Source organism: Lolium perenne, chromosome 1 (assembly GCF_019359855.2).
Source record: "Lolium perenne isolate Kyuss_39 chromosome 1, Kyuss_2.0, whole genome shotgun sequence".
NCBI classification, from domain to species: domain Eukaryota; kingdom Viridiplantae; phylum Streptophyta; class Magnoliopsida; order Poales; family Poaceae; genus Lolium; species Lolium perenne.
The window spans coordinates 52,836,034-52,860,067 of record NC_067244.2 but is presented as its reverse complement, the minus strand read 5'-3'; the positions used below and the strand labels follow the sequence as shown (position 1 = coordinate 52,860,067).

General features: G+C 41.4%; 1 protein-coding gene across 1 annotated transcript; it reads right to left on the bottom strand.

Annotated features, from left to right (window-relative positions):
- Window positions 1–3,641: 3,641 nt before the first annotated feature.
- LOC139838493 (uncharacterized) lies at window positions 3,642–5,574 on the bottom strand. The gene is made up of 2 exons (XM_071828197.1): window positions 4,091–5,574; window positions 3,642–3,764 (listed from the first exon to the last, which is right to left on the bottom strand). Exons 1-2 carry the CDS (start codon window positions 5,259–5,261, stop codon window positions 3,721–3,723), a joined length of 1,215 nt encoding a protein of 404 aa, XP_071684298.1. The 5' UTR covers window positions 5,262–5,574; the 3' UTR covers window positions 3,642–3,720.
- Window positions 5,575–24,034: the final 18,460 nt, after the last annotated feature.

Here is a 24,034-nt window from a genome sequence, read left to right as displayed (position 1 = left end):
TTTATGAATTACCACTAATAATTAAGTTAATGCAATTATAGTAAATAAAATTAATCTTAACATTTTACTTAGTTACTGAATAGTTAAAATTTAATTTTGAAACTTTACTAATTATTGAATTCAAATTGTATTTTAAATAATTGAAAAGGCATAATTAATAAGGTTAAAAATAAGTGAATTTTTATTTTGGCACACATTTTTGTTTTATATTTTATTTGAATAGAGTTTATTTTTGTGAGCATTTTGATATATTATTCATAATTTTCTGAGTTGAAATTAATTTTGTACAATTTTGCAAAGTTTTAACTATTTACTGGAATTTGAAATAAGCGAAAATACTAAAGATACCGGTTCATTTCTACCCCTAGACACAGACATGTGGGCCTGTTGACTGAGTCAATTGCCACGCGGGCAACGACCAGTCAACAGAGCTGAGGTGGCGGTGACAGGTTGGTGTCGCCGGTGTGAAGGCGGGTGAAGCTCCGGCGAGCGACGGAACGGCTGCTAGAGACCCCCAGGGACATCCTAACTAGGTGCGTTCGAACCAGTACTCGATGCTGAGCAAACGAGCATGAACGCCACCACCCAATGGTCACCGGAGCATCGCCGGTGAACACGTCTGCGGCGGCGGGCTCCGGCCAACTATCGATTGCGAGCTACAGACGGATCTAGGAAGCGAAACTATGCTCTACAGACGCGCAAGCTCACCGTGAAGTTGATGGTGTGGTCGGCGATGTCGATGACCGCCGGAGTTGAACTCGATTTCGCCATTACCGGCGAGGTACTGCAAAAGGGATCGGCGAAATTCGTCGGCTTGAGGAAGATCCAGGACGATTCCTTCCTCCCAGATGATCTACAGCGCCAGGGGCGTCTCCTCGACCACGCGCCTGAGGCTGGGGTGGCCTGTACCGCCGTGTTCTTCCTCGGTTCTGGCGTACTGGCGAGGATGGAATTGAGAGCTAGAGAGGGATAGAGAAGATCTGGAGGAGTGGATGAGATCAAGAAGTGCTCGGCGGTGCTTTCACCCCTATTTATAGGCCGAGGGGAGCACGGAGGCTGCGACACGACGACGGCAATGGTGAAGAGGTGGCGGCGTCTGGAGAGTTTGTCTGGGCGCCGATCTTTTACTTCCGGATAGGCTCGGACGCGAGGGACATAGGGAGGAGTTCTGGAAGCTTCCACGCGTCCGGGGCGTCCTTATCGTCGACGAGGATCGTGGCCTACTGGCTTCGCCGCGCTGTCGACGCCGGGGAAGACGACGGTGCTTCTTTTCTTCTCTCGCACGATTTTTAAAGCAGGCGAAACGGTAAGTGGCTTTGGGCTGGGCCGCGTCTGGGCTGTGTTGGCCTGCTTCTGGTCTCCTGCTGGGCCAACGACGTGGGCTGTTGCTGGGTTGCACGGCCAGGTAAGCCAGGTGAGCTTTCCCTCTCTTTTTATTTCAAATTTTTATTTGTTGTTTGTTTTTTTTCTGTTTTGATATTTGATATTTGAATTCAAATTTGAACTCTGTCTTATTTTGCAGGTCTTAAATTATTTGAATATCAAAACAATTTGATAATGCTACCTACTGTATTGTTTTGTTTATAAAAAAACACTTTATAATTAATTAATTTGGGGTTCTTATGAGACACAATTCAAGTTTTCAAATAGATATGATTTTAGGGTTCAATTCAATTACTTTAAATTTAGGAATCAATTCTGTTTCAAAAGATCTGAAATTAAGAATATGTGAATGGTGAACATATTCTATTTTACAAGTGCTTAGCCTAGTGATTATTCATATAGAATTTGGGTATAACTAGGGTTTAACAAATGGGAAGGAAAATGGAATTGGGTTTATGATTTTATGTGAAGGATTATTTCTTAGGGTTTAAGAAGATGGTTATATAACCTCTATAATCATCAATCAAGCTTTGGCTTAAATTATTTAGGATGAATCCTATAATCCTCATAGTTAATTCAATTGCTCTTGTGGTGATTCTATTTTATAAAATACTATTTCATTTGGTTCCCAAAGCAAGTACTTGGAAAGCCAAATAGAATTGAATGTTTGTTTCACTCTACTCACCAAATGGCATTTAGGTTATAAGTGTATATGGATTGGTTTATACTTGTGATCCATGATACACAAGTTAGGACCTAATATTCTATGTGGTGTGAATTCTACTTGAAAGGTTTAGGGTTTTGCATAAGCTTCACTAAATTGAAGTGTTACTAGGCATGAGGTATGGCAGGGTTCTAATTATAATCCAAGTTAAACCATGGGTTGGAATTCAAATGTAGTTTAGGGTTTAAGTAGTGATCACCAATGTGATACACAACTAGGATTAGAATATGAGCATAAGCTTTGGTTATGTTTCACTAATGGAACATGGCTCTCATCTACAAGATTAAAGGTTGGTTTAAACAAGTAAGATGTAATACTACTCTAAAATTCTCTAGGATAGACATGGCTATGGTTAGCATCTATAATCTTTCTCACTTCTAAATGTCTTGTAATAGCCTAAGGTCCTACTCAAGATATGATGATACGATCCTCAAAATATATGGTTTGCCTAGGGATTCTACCTTGCAATATTCTCGTAGCTTGTTCTTCAGAAATCTGATAAACCTACATCTTGTGGTATGCCTCCACCTCCTAGCTTCTTCATCTTGATCCTAGCTAATTCACATGGAGTGGTTCTATGTGTTTGTTCCCATGTAACATGGTACTTGATGAGCAAATGGATGAAGGGTGTGGCTCTATTTATAGGCTTGGGCAAGCTCTAGTATCATGACACATAGATGGTGACTCTTGTGTTGGTTTGATGAGTAAGGTGCTTGGTTGTCATGCCCTCATCCATAGCAATCCTTTGAGCATGAGGTGGCAAGACTTGGAAAGCAAGTCATGTAGATATTTTCATCCCATGTGGCATAGAGATTATCCTCTCATATGATTTATTTTTAGATAGCCAAGTGGCATTTGTTACTAAATATCTTGTGGATGGTTTTATTATTGTTGATGGGTCACTATATCATATTTGATTGGATTATATTATAATATTGGTCAAAAGATCAAGGTTGAAGGTCATTCCTCAAATTTGGATAGTTGGTGCTTGATTTCACCAAGGCATGATCATATGAGTTCCAAAATACTCATAGTTAGTTTGATTCAAATAGTTTGAACTATAACTCGTAATGTAAATGGATTTAGTTTTATGATATTCCATATACTTAATAAGTTATGATTTAAATAAGAATGTGTGGCTTTTATGCACTTTAGACCCTGTGGTTTACCTTATTTGGTAATAAGTTTATAAGTGAATTAATTTACACACAAAGGTAGTTGCTAACTTTTAAGTGTTAATAAGTTAGGGTTTGATTCTTAAAGAATGTGTTGTTGTAAATATAATTCTATTTGATCTAATCCATAGATCAAATCATCTCTACCCAAAACAAGGTTTTAACAAAGATCACAGTGAAGTTTATAGCGCTTGACTTGATGATCTACTTCAATTCCAGCAAGTCAAGTGAAACTTCAGTTACTGTGGTAAGTTTTATTTGAAGCGCGAAAATTCCCCGGATTTTCTATGCATGAATGCAATGCACACTTTGGTGTTCTCTCATTTTATTGCCTCTAAACCTGGGATATTACACATACTCTCCTTTCCTCCAACAATCGCAGCAAGCACCGAACTAGCATCATGCCCCATCTTGTCACGATCTATGTGCCAAAGACCTCTATGCCTGGTTGCAGTCCCAATCTTCTTGCTGCTCTCCCTTTCCTGAATTAAACACATATATCTATCAACTATTATACGGTAGTCCTGCTGATCAATCAGGGCACTTAGAGATAGCAGATTTACTGGAAAAGCAGGAACATGTAGAACTGATGACAATTTTATGTTGGGTGTACATTGAACCGACCCCTCCCCTTTTATAGATTGTGATGTGCCATCTGTTGTTTGGATAGTGCCTCTATGTGTGGGAGGATACTGAGTATAAAAGTCAAACTCACTAATATTTCCAGTAACATGTTTGGATGCTCCGGAATCAAGAATCCAATCTGAATTAGCATTATGAGTGGCTATAGAAACTCTATCAATATTACCTTCATCTTTGTAGACATAGTGAGCAAAGTTCCCAAAGGTTGCTTCATTTTGTCCTTCTTCCTTTGATTGTCCCTGAGGGGTACTGGTAGTTGACTCTGAAGCTGCTGCCATATGTGCCTTGGGTGATATAGCGTGCTGCTGTCCTCCACCCCTGCCATACTGATATCCATATGGCTGTCCACTACCTCTGCCATAGTGTTGTCCACCACCTCTTCCATAGTGATGTCCATATGGCTGTCCACTGCCTCTGCCATCACCTCTTCCTCTGTAGCTTCCTCTGCCATGTGTGTACCCTCCTCTCCCCCTACTGGATGTAGCAAAGGAGGTACACTGATGCTTCAAGTGTCCCTTCTGCCCGCAAGTATAGCAGTCTCTCATCTCTTGTCTCTCGGTAGTGTAGAAGGTCGGATGAGGGACATAATCGCTTCCCTTTGTCATATTCAGACGCACTTCCTCTCTGGACATAGCTGCAATGGCTTCTTTGAGAGAAGGGGTAGTGGTTTGATGCAGTAAAGCAGCCCTTCTCCCCTCAAAATCTTGATTAAGACCCTTCAAGAACTTCATGACTCGCCGACGTTCAATCCAGCTTGCAGCAGCACTCACACATTCCCCATGGGCAAGTTCCAGAGGATCAACATGATCTAAATCTCCCCAAAGATGCTGCAACTCAGCCACATATGCCATCACAGTTTTGTTTCCTTGTTGCAAGTCATGCACTTTATCCTCAATCTCAGCAATCAACATAATGTTCCCCTTTCCAGAATAAAGATTTGATAGGGTGTCCCATACCTCTGAAGCTTTTGTGAGTGCCTCTACAGAAGCAGCAATGTTAGGAACCAAAGAGTTAAGCAACCATGCCACAATCAGAGAATTTATGGCATTCCACTGTTTCCATTCCGGACTGGTCTTGTCTGCTGGTTCTGCAGCTTCACCACTCACACGTTCATCCAGCCCTTTCGAGTTCAAAATCAGCAGCGCCCTCCTTGACCACCGGAGATAGTTGGCCACTCCTTCCAACTTGATTTCGTTCGCCGGCAGCTCAAGTTTCTGACCGATGTTGGTATGGGGAACGATTGCTCCCGCTCCAGCAGATCCTCCTCCATCTCCTTTGGTAGTGATAAGTTCTGCCAGCTTCTCCAGAGCCTTGGCCAAATCCCTGTTGTCCCCCATGCTTGACACCAAACTAACCTCTCAGAACCACCAAAGGACTTACCCGCAGGATGCCTCTTCGTCTCCTTACTTGTCACTGCCTTCTCCTCCTTGCCGCCGCAGCAGCCTGCTCCCTTCCTCTTCCTCTTCCTCCTAGTTGCCACAGCAGACTAGGCTTCCAGATCGGCAGTCCTTCCCGTCGCTTCCCTCACCGCCCCTTGCTCTGATACCATGTGGACAGAGGTGAGGGCCTAACCTGAGGTAGAAGGAGGCTGCAGGGAGGAACTCTCTCATCTTAGGGTTACAGAGATAGAAGCACCTTATATAGGTCAGGACTGGGCTGGGCCAAATGGGCCAGAACAGAGAACAAGAAGACAACCCAACAGACACACCAACAGTTGTCCAACAAATATGTTTGTTTGTGTTTGCATGATGTCATGCTTATTTTCTAGGGCACTCTTCAGTATTGTATGTGGGTATGCAGAAGTGCAGATTAGATTTTCTTTTTTGCGGGTAAAAAAAAATCTAATCTGCACTTCTTGTGATGTGTTAATTTTCTCTCTCGGGTGTAATATAACTGACAGTCTACAGTCTACCCACTTTATTCAGCTGGTAGTAGAGTACTACGAAATCCAATCCATGAATTAAGCAGCCAAATTAAGGCAGAGAAGAAACGAGCTGGGTGGCTACTTCCTGTGTCCCGCTAAAAGTGTCTTAACTCTGTTCAAATTTGGATGTATCTAGATACGTCTAAATTTTAACAAAGTTAAGACACAATTGGTGGCAAGGAGGAAGTAAATAGTTACCTGGGTGAAAGCATATGCGCTGAAGACCAGCGTCAGCCGCCGCCACAGGAGGTTTCACTATGTGGGGGCATTGTTGGGACTTGGGTGTGTATGGTGGCTGACGCTGACACGGGCATGTCAAAGGCGAATGACCTTGCAGTTTTCCACCAGCATGTACGGATGTTCCTCGCCTTGGGTTGATCTTGTATTCCTGTGTGATGTTGTACAACCTCCAAGGCTCCAACTCGCCAATTTACATGTGTTGCTTTTCTGCCTACGGAAACTGCGATAGATGCCCTTCAGCTATCTACATCTGTGTACATAATAATTGCATTATATAGAGTAACTAGTTGAGTGCCCGTGCGTTGCTACGGATAAGTTGTGTCTTACTATGCAAACATGTCTATAATGAAATTGTGATCCTCATTACTAAAAATTTAGTCAATTGATGCATCTTGTTACGAGTTATATCCGCTGGATAAAAATTTGGAGGCATTTTCCTTTCCCGTTTGGCCAATAATTAAGATGTATTGAACACACATTCTTCATCTAACCCAGTTTATAAGGCCAACGTGTATTTCAAAGTTATTTGATCAATGTAATATAACTTCTATCATAATAAAATTGTAAACATCCGAACTTTCTAATGATATATATATTTTTTGTATATTTTTTTTTTGATTTATGTTGGTCAAATTGAAAACCTAGGGATCTATAAACAAAGGTGAAGGTAATAGACATCAGACACCGCCCCAATTGACCTATTTTAGTTTAGATCATTCTATAAGATATAATACAATAATTTCTCAAAAGTGGGGTACCAGCTGGAAGCACTCTGTCAAAGTCCCAGTTGAACCTGGGTGCACGTGAACCCAGGTGGAAAATGCATTTTCTAAATGTTAAAAAATTCTGAAATAAAAATAATGGAGTACGTATGCATGTTCCATGTGTGCGTAGAACGTTTTCGCGAAGAAACCACTTTTTTATTTTAGAATCTAAAAAGACAAAATAGCTATGTAGCTCTGCAAAATTTCACTTTTTTGCCGAGGCAAAATAAAAGGTTTTTTCGTCATGAAACTCATGTCCAGTGCACATGTTTGAGATCACCTTTGCATTCATTTTATGTTTCGATTTTTAAAAAATGTTTTTACATCACAAACGCACTTTTGAAAAAGTGGGTTCACATGCACCCAGGTTCCGAAAACCCAGTCTCGTACAAAGCCCCCAAACCAAGTGCTACGGACTGTTTAGGATGATGAAGACAACAAAATTGCGAAAGTTCCTAGCAAGAAGCTACCCAATTGATAAAAATTACAATTCAGCCATAGGCAAGGCTGCTGGATGTATTGTTGCTTTTTAGAGGTTAGATGGCGCCTGCTTGGGGTTTTAGTTTGTGGCAGTGGGTTAGACGCCTTGTCTTTTGGCTATCTGAGTCGTGCTTGAGCCAAACTTTTTATAACCCTCATTCTACCTTAATGAAGTTCGGCCATACGCCCTTCCAAAAGTTATAATTGAAATACCTACACACATTGGAGTAAAAAATCTGAATGCACTTTGTTATTTTATTTTCTCAATCAAAGTAGCACAAACAATAAGTGACAAGAAAAAAATGTGACTGCAGGTAATACTTGGTTAGGGCCCCCGCCAAGTTGTGACATTGGTGAAGGTAAGCAGATTGATTTCCCCATGTAAGATCAGTTTTACATCTCAAAAGCAAAGACTGATCCTCTTTGACACAGCAAAAATTGGAGTTCTGTTCAGAAAAAGTGCGCAGACCTGGATACAAATCAAACAAACCACATTACATCATAGATGCAGAATGCAAAGAATAAAGATCCCATATACATTGGCTCCGTGCCAAAATTGGTCAACTAAACTATACATACGTATCTTTAAAATTCATGGATCACCTGCGCAATAGCAGTTATACTTCCAAGAATTATACCTGCCACAACGGTTACCTCCATGAACTGATAAGGTATGAAAAAAAAAGTAGACTTGTTAGTATACTAAACGAAAAAAATCGACAATACAATAAGATGCTAAGTTGGTAACTAAACAATAGATTTTCCTTGTAATTTTTGATTGTTGAGTTTTACCTCTATTCATATCCATGCCCGTACATTTATACAAATTGTTAGCTACGTTTCCTTTCCAGAAACATAATAACCGAGAAGCATAAAATACCATACCAGCAGATCAAACGTTTTCTTTGATATATTTTGACATTTTTTATGATAGTGCTGTGCATGATAGTGTACTTGCCATTGTGACCCGCTGCAAAATATTAACCTGAATACATAAGAATTTAATTAAAATAGGATGCAGCACTTGAGGGAGCATCAAATAGGTAAATGCCAAACAGGGCATGCTCATATTACATTTTCAGCGGTACACGTTATCATTACCCTATTTGTATCACAAGTTACTTGAAGAAAGCAACTGTTGCTTGAGGAGTGCTTTAATTCACCCAAACTTCAACTTTGATATCTCAATTTTTCAGCTAGATTAATAACTATATTATAATATGTTCAACATGTCCACTTCATACCAAATAGATGATCAATCTAAGCACATCCACATTCCAGCCAGCCAATGTATTTATCCAAAGATTCTATGCATTCGATAAATACATCTATTAACCACCAAGAATTGTTCTTACCAATGCATTGGATTAAGGTGGAAGATCCAACCTGATGTGAGATGGAGTGTCCGGACTTTCATTGGTGCTTTGACCTGGGCACCACCGCGATCATATATCTGAGGGGGATGCTTCAATCCGCCCAGACTGCGCCGTTGCTGTTGGATACATACTACTTCACTACCTGTGGTTAGAAGTGAATAATGTATTTTCAAACACATCACTAATGGCAATCTGCAAAAATAAAGAATCAAATCAAATTTAAGGGCATTATTGCTAGATAGCTATTGTAAGAAATTAAGGCATTAATAGATCAGAAATATATTGTTAAGTTTACTAAATTGGTTAGATATATGTTAAGTAGTAAGGCTTTAATACATCCACGTCCCAGAATTCAGAGTATGCTACTTGATCATAATGTAAGAATGCAGAGTGAACAACTAAAACGCAAAGCACCATGCCAAATAGCTTTTCTAGAACGGTTCTATCTAGCTTGCAATATTAGGCTTATATAAAAGTTACAACCATATGAGTATAGATCGGATGTGTAAAAGACACTCGACCAGGCACCATCTTCAGACGTACATGCCCCAGATACCTGGATACAATAGGTAAACAAATGATCAATTGATCACTTCAAACATAGAACCTGAGTTAGGAATGAAAATTTCTATCATGCAAATTACTCACAATGTGTAGAATATCCCTTAGAGTTGTCTTTTGAAACTGGCTTCCACTTATTGCTAATATTTCTGCTATTCACTGGTAAGCCCTATTTTCGTGTGAACCGTGTCAGAAGATAATACATTTCAGATCTACACTAAACTATGTGATGGTGCCACCTAGAAATATGAATAACTTACCAATGTCCGGCATGCCATACATGATGTCTATACTGGCAGGGACGACACCGTTCACCCTGGCAATGTCTTCCACCTCTATGGTCTTTTGGAAATAGATAATTGTGATACTGTCAGACAATCAATTTTTTTTCGCAGTTCATGGAAACTGGATTGAGCCAAATGAGTGGCTGTGGGATAATTCTGATCTCCTGTCACGTCCTAAGCAATGAAAGTATCTTCTCTAGCTATTAAAGAAGAATAGAAAAACTTATTTTTCTGAGGAAAACCAACCTGTAAGTTATGATGTATCTATGCTCTGAAATACTTATCTTTTAAAAATAACATCGTACAAAGAAGAAAAGAGCATGCCGGCACAACGTACTCCAGAAAAATTAGGATACAAAGATGTGGCATGGCAGCCTCTGTTTCCCAGACTAATCCATATGAGTTCAATGCCTTTATGTTTAACTTCGAAGAATGATCTTATACTGGCAACTTAACAACCATCAATAAATTTCACCATGAAAGTCCCTTTCATAATCACAAAACAACCATGCATTGCAATAACGCTATAAGGGATATCGTTGGCTTATTTATGCATGCATCAATCAGAAAATAGCAGTAAATCGATGCAATTGAACGAGATAAAAATCATTTCTTACGGTGTGATTTGGCTCCATTTTTTAATTACCACCGCAGCAAAGACTTGCTTTGTGAAGACATCTACCAGGAACACGCATTTGATCAGACACGTAGCGCACACATGCTAAAAACACCAGAACTGATAGATGTGCAGACCCATACCACAATCACAATACATGCCTCTTCTCAGTTGAAAAGGAAATAAAACATAGGCAACGTATGGAGCCCATAAAGAGAGAGTTAAACACAGCTAAATGAAACTCTTAAACGGCCGTAAGCTAATGCCAGTGACAAACCATGATGCCACTGAATATTTTTGGGGAAAGCTTGCCCATCACCATGCCATTCATAAGCCAATAGAAATGCCAAATTAAGGGTAGTAGTACAGTCACATCACATATTTTAGGTCATAATTTTTTTAATTTAATTAGGACTATGGTGTGACCTTATAAGTATAGTCCACCATGAATCATAAATCAGCTACAGAGTGGCACTTTTGTGCTTCAAACAGAACAACACATTTACCTTACTCCCTTTACTTTCCTCTTGGCCTTTGTTGTACCAATATAACATTGCTGTAAAGAAATGATGCAAACAAAAGGTAGCGAATACCTCAAAAATAAAAATGCCAGACCTTGAATTTATTGTCAGTTTGGTTCTGTCGAGTGCCCAGTGGCCTTTTTGATGCCGTTGTATGCAATTTCGTATGATTATCCCAATTAACCTCTCTAGTTGGGTGTTGCATCAAACATGTAAGAGATGTATACACCTGTTGACCTGAAGAAGTAATATCTTGAGCATCACCTATGCATAGTTTATAAGTTGGAGGGCTAGTGTGAACAAATTCAGAGAGAGGGGGCAAAGATGAAACAAAGAAACACTTCGCTGATGAAAATTCAGCTAGCATAAGTCCTCTCATCTTGACACCTCTTCCACTATGCTTATTGTTTATGCAGAGAAGCATCCATCTGAACACAACATATCGTATTAGCAATGCTTAAGTTCACAATCAGAACAATACGGAACAACATCAATAACGCTGAAGTTCAGAAACATGCAGTTCATATGGGACTCCTCACTACGGTTGTGCTTCCAACGCCAGTATGAAGGGCCGAATACTGGAGGCGTCATGGACGGCCTCATGGCCTGGGTCAACGATCACACTGGCTTGACAGGCGTTGACCGGAGACCTCGAGCATGGCAGCTCTCGCGCCGGGTCGGGCACGGGGAGGTCCAGAGTTGACCACACAGGAGTACAGGGGCGCAACGGATCCAAGCACGCTCAATGGACGCCCGTCGTCTACGAGGCAAGGTCGACACCGCTTTGCGTCAGACACAGAGCAAAGTACGTCGACCCCATCTTGAATGGGGAATGGGTAGCACAAGGTGGGTAAGGATCCAATGACCATCAAAGGAGGGGAAGTCCAGCGGCCTCCGCTGATGTGGAACACATGGGCCATGCGCGAGGAAGGCATAGCGGCTGCGATGGAGTCATGGAGTCGTTGCGCCAGGATTTGCAGCGGGTCGGAGGCGTTGAGGTGGTGGCGATGTTCTTTCCAGAGGCATATGGCTGACTACCGAGCGATTGGGATGAGGGAGCCAGCGTTCGATCCGCCACTGGCTCCACACCTCCGTCTTCTGCCCTCCCCACTCCATGCCTCCGTCTACGTGCCCTCCCTGCCCCCCGTCGCCCCTGATTTCTTGTGATACGGGGTACAACTCCCTCGGCCGGGGCGGCCGCCATGAGATCTTCCGGACCCTCACGAGGTGATGAACTGTAGAAGAGACGTGAACCAAGACTATCACACCAATTCAACGGGGATCAGGTTCCAATGTTTTCGGAGATGACATTCCTTTTTTTGACTCAGAAAATCATATTATAATTATTAGAGGTAAGATAAGGAGAGGATCACGTTCTAATTAGGAAAGACGAGATTGTGTCCCAATTTTTCGCACTCATAATTTGGAGCCCGGGCACAGCAACTGCGGCGCGGCTACGGTGAGGGGAGTAGTTTTTCTAAGGGAAAACAATATTCGGGAATCGCGTCCCAATTTAATGCAGATCCGGCATAATAGGAAGACGAGGATTGCATGCCAAATTTGTTTTCTGGAGCGCGGGATACATGTAAATTGATCGGACGGTGACGGTCGTTAAGTTAATATTAGATGGTTCAGATGTTCCCAATGACGACCATCAAAGTGCGTTGAGTGTCAAACGACCAACTCCCATTTAATAGTAAAGATTACTAACTCTATGCACAAAATGTTTTTGCAAGTTTGTCTAAATTTAGATGTATCTAGATACTCTTTAAATATAGATACATCCAAATTTAAATAAATATCCGACATCCATTCGTAGATGAAGGAAGTACCTTATCCTTATTTCCATTCAGATATCGTCCAAAGCACAGTAGAGGCGTAGAACATCTCCACCAGTAATCTCAATAGCTACCGCAATAGCCGCTTGGGGAGTCTGACGTTGCTTTTGGACCACACCGGTGCGCCCAATAATGCGTCGGCACCATTCGGACCCCAATATAAACACCGGGAACCCCATGGTGGCCCCTTCGCGCGCGGGGTGCCGACGCCTTGCGACACTTCGGATGGAATCCCTCGAGCTTGCTTGGCAGCCGCTGAATGATTGTTGGCCAGGCGGGTCAAACACGCCACGACGTCCTGCGGTGGCTCCACTTCCGAGGGCGCCGGAGATTAATGGCGCCACCGCCCACCTAACTCTGTCTACCTCCGATCACGCAAAATATACCCCCCCCTAAATATTACAAATATGTTTGGGAAGTGGTTGAATGGGGTCCCCAAAAAAAAGATAAAGGGAACATTAGAGTTGGGGTTTCTGCTGTTCTATGGCCCATATGGAGAGTTCTTAACGACTACATCTTTAACACAAAAAACTTTCCATCATTTTTGCAGGTTATCCCCTTGGTTACCCACTCGATCCGTATGTGGTCTTATCTACAATTGGAGGACGAGCGTCCGACATTGGATATTGGGTGCAACCGACTGGAGATGATTGCATAGGATTTATACAGCCGATGCGGATGGCGTGCTTACCGGCGTTTTACATGTTGATGCAAAGGTGCTTCATGTTTTTTTTTTTGACGGCTCATCTTTTTTGAGACCCTTTGTGATCCGTTATTTGTAATAATGCGTTCACACGCTCGTTTGTAAGACTGAGTTTTTTTTTGTTCAATAAAAGCGGCTGTATGCATCATTACGATGCAGAAGTTGGGGCAACCCATTTCAAAAAAAATTATGCGTGTCGGTGATAAGTCTTCGACGTATCGATAATTTCTTATGTTCCATGCCACATTATTGATGATATCTAGATGTTTTATGCATACTTTATGTCATATTTATGCATTTTCTGGAACTAACCTATTAACAAGATGCCGAAGAGCCAGTTGCTGTTTTCTGCTGTTTTTGGTTTCAGAAATCCTAGTAAGGAAATATTCTCGGAATTGGACGAAATCAACGCCCAGGGGCCTATTTTCACACGAAGCTTCCAGAAGACCGGAGAGTCAACGAAGTGGGGCCACGAGGTGGCCAGGTGATAGGGCGGCGCGGCCCAAGCCCTGGCCGCGCCGACCTGTCTCCTGGGCCCATCGCGACGCCCCCTGACCTACCCTTCCGCCTACAAACAGTCTTCATCGCGAAACCCCCAGTACCGAGAGCCACGATACGGAAAACCTTCCAGAGACGCCGCCGCCGCCAATCCCATCTCGGGGGATTCAGGAGATCGCCTCCGGCACCCTGCCGGAGAGGGGAATCATCTCCCGGAGGACTCTACACCGCCATGGTCGCCTCCGGAGTGATGTGTGAGTAGTCTACCCCTGGACTATGGGTCCATAGCAGTAGCTAGATGGTTGTCTTCTCCTCATTGTGCTTAATTGTCGGGTCTTGTGAGCTGCCGATCATGATCAAGATCATCTATCTGTAATGCTATATGTTGTGTTTGTTGGGATCCGATGGATAGAGAATACTATGTTATGTTGATTATCAATTTATACCTATGTGTTGTTTATGATCTTGCATGCTCTCCGTTATTAGTAGAGGCTCTGGCCAAGTTGATGCTACTAACTCCAAGAGGGAGTATTTATGCTCGATAGTGGGTTCATGTCTCCGTGAATCTGGGGGAGTGACAGAAACCCCTAAGGTTATGGATGTGCTGTTGCCACTAGGGATAAAACATTGATGCTATGTCCGAGGATGTAGTTATTGATTACATTACGCACAATAGTTAATGCAATTGTCAGTTGTTAGCAACTTAATACTGGAAAGGGTTCGAATGATAACCTGAAGGTGGACTTTTTAGGAATAGATGCATGCTGGATAGCGGTCTATGTACTTTGTCGTAATTCCCAATTAAATCTCACTATACTCATCATAATATGTATGTGCATGGTCATGCCCTCTCTATTTATCAATTGCCCAACTGTAATTTGTTCACCCAACATGCTGTTTATCTTATGGGAGAGACACCTCTAGTGAACTGTGGATCCCGTTCCAATTCTCTATACTGAAATACAATCTACTGCAATACTGTTCTACTGTTTTCTGCAAACAATCATCTTCCACACTATACATCTAATCCTTTGTTACAGCAAGCCGGTGAGATTGACAACCTCGCTGTTTCGTTGGGGCAAAGTACTTGGTTTGTGTTGTGCAGGTTCCACGTTGGCGCCGGAATCCCTGGTGTTGCGCCGCACTACATCTCGCCGCCATCAACCTTCACGTGCTTCTTGACTCCTACTGGTTCGATAAACCTTGGTTTCTTACTGAGCGAAACTTGCCGCTGTGCGCATCACACCTTCCTCTTGGGGTTCCCAACGGACGTGTGTCGAACGGAAAGACAATACATCAACCACGCGCATCAAGCAAAAATTTCTGGCGCCGTTGCCGGGGAGATCAGGACACGCTGCAAGGGGAGTCTCCACATCCCAATCTCTTTACTTTGTTTTTATCTTGCTTTACTTTATTTACTACTTTGTTTGCTGCACTAAATCAAAATACAAAAAAATTAGTTGCTAGTTTTACTTTATTTACTGTCTTGCACTCTATATCAAAAACACAAAAAAATAGTTACTTGCATTTACTTTATCTAGTTTGCTTTATTTACTACTGCTAAAATGGGTACTCCTGAAAATACTAAGTTGTGTGACTTCACAACCACAAATAATAATGATTTCTTATGCACACCTATTGCTCCACCTGCTACTACAGCAGAATTTTTTGAAATTAAACCTGCTTTACTGAATCTTGTTATGCGAGAGCAATTTTCTGGTGTTAGTTCTGATGATGCTGCTGCCCATCTCAATAATTTTGTTGAACTATGTGAAATGCAAAAGTATAAAGATATAGATGGTGAAATTATAAAATTAAAATTGTTCCCTTTCTCATTAAGAGGAAGAGCTAAAGATTGGTTGCTATCTCTGCCTAAGAATAGTATTGATTCATGGACTAAATGCAAGGATGCTTTTATTGGTAGATATTATCCCCCTGCTAAAATTATATCTTTGAGGAGTAGCATAATTAATTTTAAACAATTGGATACTGAGCATGTTGCACAAGCATGGGAAAGAATGAAATCTTTGGTTAAAAATTGCCCAACCCATGGACTGACTACTTGGATGATCATCCAAACCTTTTATGCAGTACTGAATTTTTCTTCGTGGAACCTATTGGATTCAGCTGCTGGAGGTACCTTTATGTCCATCACTCTTGGTGAGGCAACAAAGTTTCTTGATAATATGATGATCAATTACTCTGAATGGCACACGGAAAGAGCTCCACAAGGTAAGAAGGTAAATTATGTCGAAGAAACCTCTTCCTTGAGTGATAATATTGATGCTATTATGTCTATGCTTATGAATGATAGGACAAATGTTGATCCTAATAATGTTCCGTTAGCTTCATTGGTTGCACAAGAAGAACATGTTGATGTAAACTTCATTAAAAGTAATAATTTCAACAACAATGCTTACCGGAACAATTCTAGTAACAACTATAGACCATATCCTTATAATAATGGCAACGGCTATGGTAATTCTTATGGGAATTCTTACAATAATAATAGGAACACATCCCCTGGACTTGAAGCCATGCTTAAAGAATTTATTAGTACACAAACTGCTTTCAACAAATCTGTTGAAGAAAAGCTTGGAAAAATTGATATACTTGCTTCTAAAGTCGATAGTCTTGCTGCTGATGTTGATCTTTTGAAATCGAAAGTTATGCCTCATGAAAATCATAATAACAAAATTGTTACTACAGCAAATGCCATCCAAATTAGAATTAATGAGAATATAAGATTGATGGCGGAATTGCGTGCTAGGTGGGAAAGAGAATAACATGAAAAAGAAGATAATATAGCTAAAGTTTGGACTATTACCACCACTAGTAATGCTAATGCTACATATGTTGCTGCACCTCCTACTATTAATAATAAAAGAATTGGTGTTAGCAATGTTTCCACTTCAAATGCAAAGCGCGAAAAACTGCCTGAAACTGCTAAAACTGCTGAAATCGTCGTGATAAAACTGCTGAAATTTTTTCCAACATTGGGGATGATGATCCCATTGCTTTAGATTATAATGGTTTGGATTTTGATGATTTCCGCATCTCTGAAGTTATAAAGTTCTTACAAAAACTTGCTAAGAGTCCTAATGCTAGTGCTATAAACTTGGCTTTCACAAAACATATTACAAATGCTCTCATAAAAGCTAGAGAAGAGAAACTAGAACGCGAAGCTTCTATTCCTAGGAAGCTAGAGGATGGTTGGGAGCCCATCATTAAGATGAAGGTCAATGACTTTGATTGTAATGCTTTATGTGATCTTGGTGCAAGTATTTCCGTTATGCCTAAGAAAATCTATAATATGCTTGACTTGCCACCATTGAAAAATTGTTATTTGGATGTTAATCTTGCTGATCATTCTACAAAGAAACCTTTGGGGAAAGTTGATAATGTTCACATTACCGTTAACAATAACCTTGTCCCCGTTGATTTTGTTGTCTTGGATATTGAATGCAATGCATCTTGTCCCATCATATTGGGAAGACCTTTTCTTCGAACTGTTGGTGCTATCATTGATATGAACGAAGGTAATATTAAATATCAATTTCCTCTCAAGAAAGGTATGGAACACTTCCCTAGAAAGAGAATGAAGTTACCTTTTGATTCTATTATTAGAACAAATTATGATGTTGACACTCCATCTCTTGATAATACTTGATACACACTTTCTGCGCCTAGCTGAAAGGCGTTAAAGAAAAGCGCTTATGGGAGACAACCCATGTTTTTACTACAGTACTTTATTTTTATTTTGTGTCTTGGAAGTTTTTTACTACTGTAGCAACCTCTCCTTATCTTAGTTTTGTGTTTTATTATGCCAAGTAAAGTCATTGATAGTAAGGTTCATACTAGATTTGGATTACTGCGCAGAAACAGATTTCTTTGCTGTCACGAATCTGGGCAAAATTCTCTGTAGGTAACTCAGAAAATTATGCCAATTTACGTGAGTGATCCTCAGATATGTACGCAACTTTCATTCAATTTGAGAATTTTCATTTGAGAAAGTCTGGTGCCTCAATAAAATTCGTCATTACGAACTGTTCTGTTTTGACACATTCTGCCTTTTATTTCGCATTGCCTGTTTTGATATGTTCGATGGATTTTTCGATTCCATTGACTTTCAGTAGCTTTGTGCAATGTCCAGAAGTGTTAAGAATGATTATATCACCTCTGAACATGTATATTTTGATTGTGCACTAACCCTCTAATGAGTTGTTTTGAGTTTGGTGTGGAGGAAGTTTTCAAGGATCAAGAGAGGGAGATGATACAACATGATCAAGGAGAGTGAAAGCTCTAAGCTTGGGGATGCCCCGGTGGTTCACCCCTGCATATATCAAGAAGACTCAAGCGTCTAATCTTGGGATGCCCAAGGCATCCCCTTCTTCATCGACAACATTATCAGGTTCCTCCCCTGAAACTATATTTTTATTCCATCACATCTTATGTGCTTTGCTTGGAGCGTCGGTTTGTTTTTGTTTTTTGTTTTGTTTGAATAAAATGGATCCTAGCATTCTTTGTGTGGAAGAGAGACACGCTCCGCTGTTGCATATGGACAAGTATGTCCTTAGGCTTTACTCATAGTATTCATGGCGAAGTTTCTTCTTCGTTAAACTGTTATATGGTTGGAATTGGAAAATGATACATGTAGTAATTTGCTATAATGTCTTGGATAATGTGATACTTGGCAATTGTTGTGCTCATGTTTAAGCTCTTGCATCATATACTTTGCACTTATTAATGAAGAAATACATAGAGCATGCTAAAATTTGGTTTGCATATTTGGTCTCTCTAAGGTCTAGATAATTTCTAGTATTGAGTTTGAACAACAAGGAAGACGGTGTAGAGTCTTATAATGTTTACAATATGTCTTTTATGTGAGTTTTGCTGCACCGGTTCATCCTTGTGTTTGTTTCAAATAGCCTTGCTAGCCTAAACCTTGTATCGAGAGGGAATACTTCTCATGCATCCAAAATACTTGAGCCAACCACTATGCCATTTGTGTCCACCATACCTACCTACTACATGGTATTTCTCCGCCATTCCAAAGTAAATTGCTTGACTGCTACCTTTAAATTTCTATCCTTTACCTTTACAATATATAGCTCATGGGACAAATAGCTTAAAAACTATTGTGGTATTGAATATGTACTTATGCACTTTATCTCTTATTAAGTTGCTTGTTGTGCGATAACCATGTTCCTGGGGACGCCATCAACTACTCCTTGTTGAATATCATGTGAGTTGCTATGCATGTTCGTCTTGTCTGAAGTAAGGGAGATTTACCACCTAATGGTTAGAGCATGCATGTTGTTAGAGAAGAACATTGGGCCGCTAACTAAAGCCATGATCCATGGTGGAAGTTTCAGTTTTAGACATATATCCTCAATCTCATATGAGAAAATTAATTGTTGCTACATGTTTATGCATAAAGAGGAGTCCATTATCTGTTGTCTATGTTGTCCCGGTATGGATGTCTAAGTTGAGAATAATCAATAGCGAGAAATCCAATGCGAGCTTTCTCCTTAGACCTTTGTACAGGCGGCATAGAGGTACCCCTTTGTGACACTTGGTTAAAACATGTGCATTGCGATAATCCCGGTAATCCAAGCTAATTAGGACAAGGTGCGGGCACTATTAGTATACTATGCATGAGGCTTGCAACTTGTAAGATATAATTTACATAACACATATGCTTTATTACTACCGTTGACAAAATTGTTTCTTGTTTTCAAAACCAAAGCTCTAGCACAAATATAGCAATCGATGCTTTCCTCTTTGAAGGACCATTCTTTTACTTTTATTGTTGAGTCAGTTCACCTATCTCTCTCCAACTCAAGAAGCAAACACTTGTGTGAACTGTGCATTGATTCCTACATACTTGCATATTGCACTTGTTATACTACTTTACATTGACAATATCTATTAGATATACATGTTATAAGTCGAAAGCAACCGCTGAAACTTAATCTTCCTTTGTGTTGCTTCAATATCTTTACTTTGAATTATTGCTTTATGAGTTAACTCTTATGCAAGACTTATTGATGCTTGTCTTGAAGTACTATTCATGAAAAGTCTTTGCTATATGATTCACTTGTTTACTCATGTCATATACATTGTTTTGATCGCTGCATTCATTACATATGCTTACAAAAGTATGATCAAGGTTATGATGGCATGTCACTCCAGAAATTATCTTTGTTTATCGTTTACCTGCTCGGGACGAGCAGAAACTAAGCTTGGGGATGCTGATACGTCTCCGACGTATCGATAATTTCTTATGTTCCATGCCACATTATTGATGATATCTACATGTTTTATGCATACTTTATGTCATATTTATGCATTTTCTGGAACTAACCTATTAACAAGATGCCGAAGAGCCAGTTGCTGTTTTCTGCTGTTTTTGGTTTCAGAAATCCTAGTAAGGAAATATTCTCGGAATTGGACGAAATCAACGCCAGGGGCCTATTTTCACACGAAGCTTCCAGAAGACCGGAGAGTCAACGAAGTGGGGCCACGAGGTGGCCAGGTGATAGGGCGGCGCGGCCCAAGCCCTGGCCGCGCCGACCTGTCTCCTGGGCCCCTCGCGATGCCCCCTGACCTACCCTTCCGCCTACAAATAGTCTTCGTCGCGAAACCCCCAGTACCGAGAGCCACGATACGGAAAACCTTCCAGAGACGCCGCCGCCGCCAATCCCAGCTCGGGGGATTCAGGAGATCGCCTCCGGCACCCTGCCGGAGAGGGGAATCATCTCCCGGAGGACTCTACACCGCCATGGTCGCCTCCGGAGTGATGTGTGAGTAGTCTACCCCTGGACTATGGGTCCATAGCAGTAGCTAGATGGTTGTCTTCTCCTCATTGTGCTTAATTGTCGGGTCTTGTGAGCTGCCGATCATGATCAAGATCATCTATCTGTAATGCTATATGTTGTGTTTGTTGGGATCCGATGGATAGAGAATACTATGTTATGTTGATTATCAATTTATACCTATGTGTTGTTTATGATCTTGCATGCTCTCCGTTATTAGTAGAGGCTCTGGCCAAGTTGATGCTAGTAACTCCAAGAGGGAGTATTTATGCTCGATAGTGGGTTCATGTCTCCATGAATCTGGGGGAGTGACAGAAACCCCTAAGGTTATGGATGTGCTGTTGCCACTAGGGATAAAACATTGATGCTATGTCCGAGGATGTAGTTATTGATTACATTACGCGCAATACTTAATGCAATTGTCTGTTGTTAGCAACTTAATACTGGAAGGGGTTCGGATGATAACCTGAAGGTGGACTTTTTAGGCATAGATGCATGCTGGATAGCGGTCTATGTACTTTGTCGTAATGCCCAATTAAATCTCACTATACTCATCATAATATATATGTGCATGGTCATGCCCTCTCTATTTATCAATTGCCCAACTGTAATTTGTTCACCCAACATGCTGTTTATCTTATGGGAGAGACACCTCTAGTGAACTGTGGACCCCGGTCCAATTCTCTATACTGAAATACAATCTACTGCAATACTGTTCTACTGTTTTCTGCAAACAATCATCTTCCACACTATACATCTAATCCTTTGTTACAGCAAGCCGGTGAGATTGACAACCTCGTTGTTTCGTTGGGGCAAAGTACTTGGTTTGTGTTGTGCAGGTTCCACGTTGGCGCCGGAATTCCTTGTGTTGCGCCGCACTACATCTCGCCGCCATCAACCTTCACGTGCTTCTTGACTCCTACTGGTTCGATAAACCTTGGTTTCTTACTGAGGGAAACTTGCCGCTGTGCGCATCACACCTTCCTCTTGGGGTTCCCAACGGACGCGTGTCGAACGGAAAGACAATACGTCAAACACGCGCATCAGTCGGCCTGCCTGAAAGGACGGGATGTCGCCTAGAGTGGGGAGTGGTGAATAGGCGTTTAAAAAACTATTACATATTTAGCTTGCAAGAATGTGAAATTAAACTAACATTTATTTTACAAGCACAAAACCTAAATATGATAGGCTCAACTAAGTGCAACACAAACTCAAGCTAAACAAGATAGGCACAAGATATATGTAACCTAAGCGATAAAAAGATATAAGTACATCAAGCATGATGGCTATCACAAGGAACATAAACTCGGGTATAGAGATAACCGAGGCAGACGGAGACAAAAATGTATTCCCGTGTTCCCCCACACAAGGTGAGATACGTCACGCCGGAGAGATGCGGGCTACCACGAAGGTCTCCCGAACGCCACGAAGGCTCACCTTCTTCTCCAAGACGATACCACGAAGGAAAATGGTCTTTCCCTTATGGTTAACTTTTCCTCCACTCCGGATATAGGAAGCACCACAACCACTTCACAAGCTCTACGAAGGAGAAGCCCGGGTCTCTTCACAATCTTCCACGAAGAGGTCACCGGAGCACCAACCGCCAAGCCAACTAAGAGAAAACCCCTCCAAGAGTAAAAAATCTCGCGGTCTCTCACTCGAACTAATCGTAATGGAGAACTCAACACTTATGCATGGATGAAAAAAACAAGAACACCAAGGGTGCTGATCAAATTCTTCACACTCAAATCCCACCAAAGTAACAAAGGCTATAGGGAAACTAGAGAGAAATAACAATGGAGGAAATCAACAAATGATTCCAAGATCTAGATCCCAAGAGTTCCTCTCACTTAGAGGAATTGATTGGTGGAGAGTTGTAGATCTAGATCTCCTCTTTCAAACCCCTCAAGAATATGCAAGAATTATGAGAGGGATGGAGAGGAAGTAACAAGCAAGTTTTTGAGGTTTAACAATGGAGTAAGAGAGAGATAGAGAGAGCAAATAGAATGGTTGACCTTACCTTCTCAAGGAAGAAGAAGGGCTATTTATAGTCCAAGGGAGAAATCTAGCCGTTTGGGGAATTCCTGTGACCCAAATTGGTGGTAAAACCGGCGACGCCGGTTCTCTCGCTGGACCGGATCGGTGCACAAACCGACAGACCGGAATCTGTGCCGAAATCTGACAGCGCATAAGGCTGGGCCAGTTTCAAACCAGCACACTGGTTTCCTCGCCGGTTTCAAAACGACCCGCCAGAATATTTCTAATTTCGCTAGAACAGTGTTCTATTAAGCCTTTCGGCACAAACCGAGACACGTCCGGTTTGCCGAGAAATTCCAGTGGAGAAATCGGCGTGGTTTCTACGCCAAAAATGCCAAACCCCCTCAAACAACAGTTTTCTTGAAAAAACTAAACTTTGGCAAAGTTTTTGAACTCCGATTTAGATGAAAGCAATTTTGTTGGAAAGATAACAACGAATAGAAATCCAACAAAAATGATGACGTCCAAACACGAAAACGCAATAGAAGATGCATACAGATTCCATTCTCGATGAACTTGGGCTTGTTGAAAAGCTAGAAATAAGCTCAGGAACCTCACACAGAGAAACACCAAGAAGCAACAAGAATATAGGTATGCAACTATGCAAAATATTGAGCTTCCTAATACGATGCGATCAAGTTACCCAAGTGAAAGTTCCTCTTGATAGTGCGTCTATCTATCCTATAATCCGGTCTCCCAGCAACCACCTTGAGACCGGTAAGAGGAAAAACTAGCAAGGCCATACTGATATCTACTTTTTCAAGCACTTTGCTCAATGAATTACTCTGGAATCTCACCATATTTGGATAAAAACTGCTGAATCTGATTTTGTTTTTTTAGGAAACTCTCCTTTTGTCAATTTTTTGCAGGAAATAAAATCGGGGAAAAATACCATGGAAGTTTTTCACCAAAAGGAGGCACCTGATAATTTGGATCACGAGAGGGGAGCCACGAGGCTCGAACGAGCCCAGGTGGCGCGGCCCAACTTCTTGGCCACACCACCCGAGAATTCATCATGCACCACGTCCCAGGCCATCATACGCGACGTTTTCCACGTTTACGTCAGGCTAGATGGCCTAAAAAACGAGAATTTTTTTTTTACATGCACCACGAAGAGAGCAAAAATCGTCGGGGATGGTGCATCAGGAACCACATCACGACTTTTAATTCGTCGGCCATGGCAACTTTTCTTGTAGTGAGATCCCCACCGCCTTAACGCTCATCGTTGCGTGAGGAGGAGGATACTGACTACTTCCATGACAAGTTCTTCGAGTTTGTCGTCCTCATCAACAAGGACCCTTTTGGCCTAAAAAGGCCCCCAAAGAAGTTTGCGCAATTTCTCGCCGGCCGTAGTGCACCTGCGGGAAGCCAGCTGCAGTTTTTGTCGGTGCCTGGTCGAGGTCCTGTTCGACGGGTAAGGCCAGATGTTCCTCCACACTGGCTGGGAGAA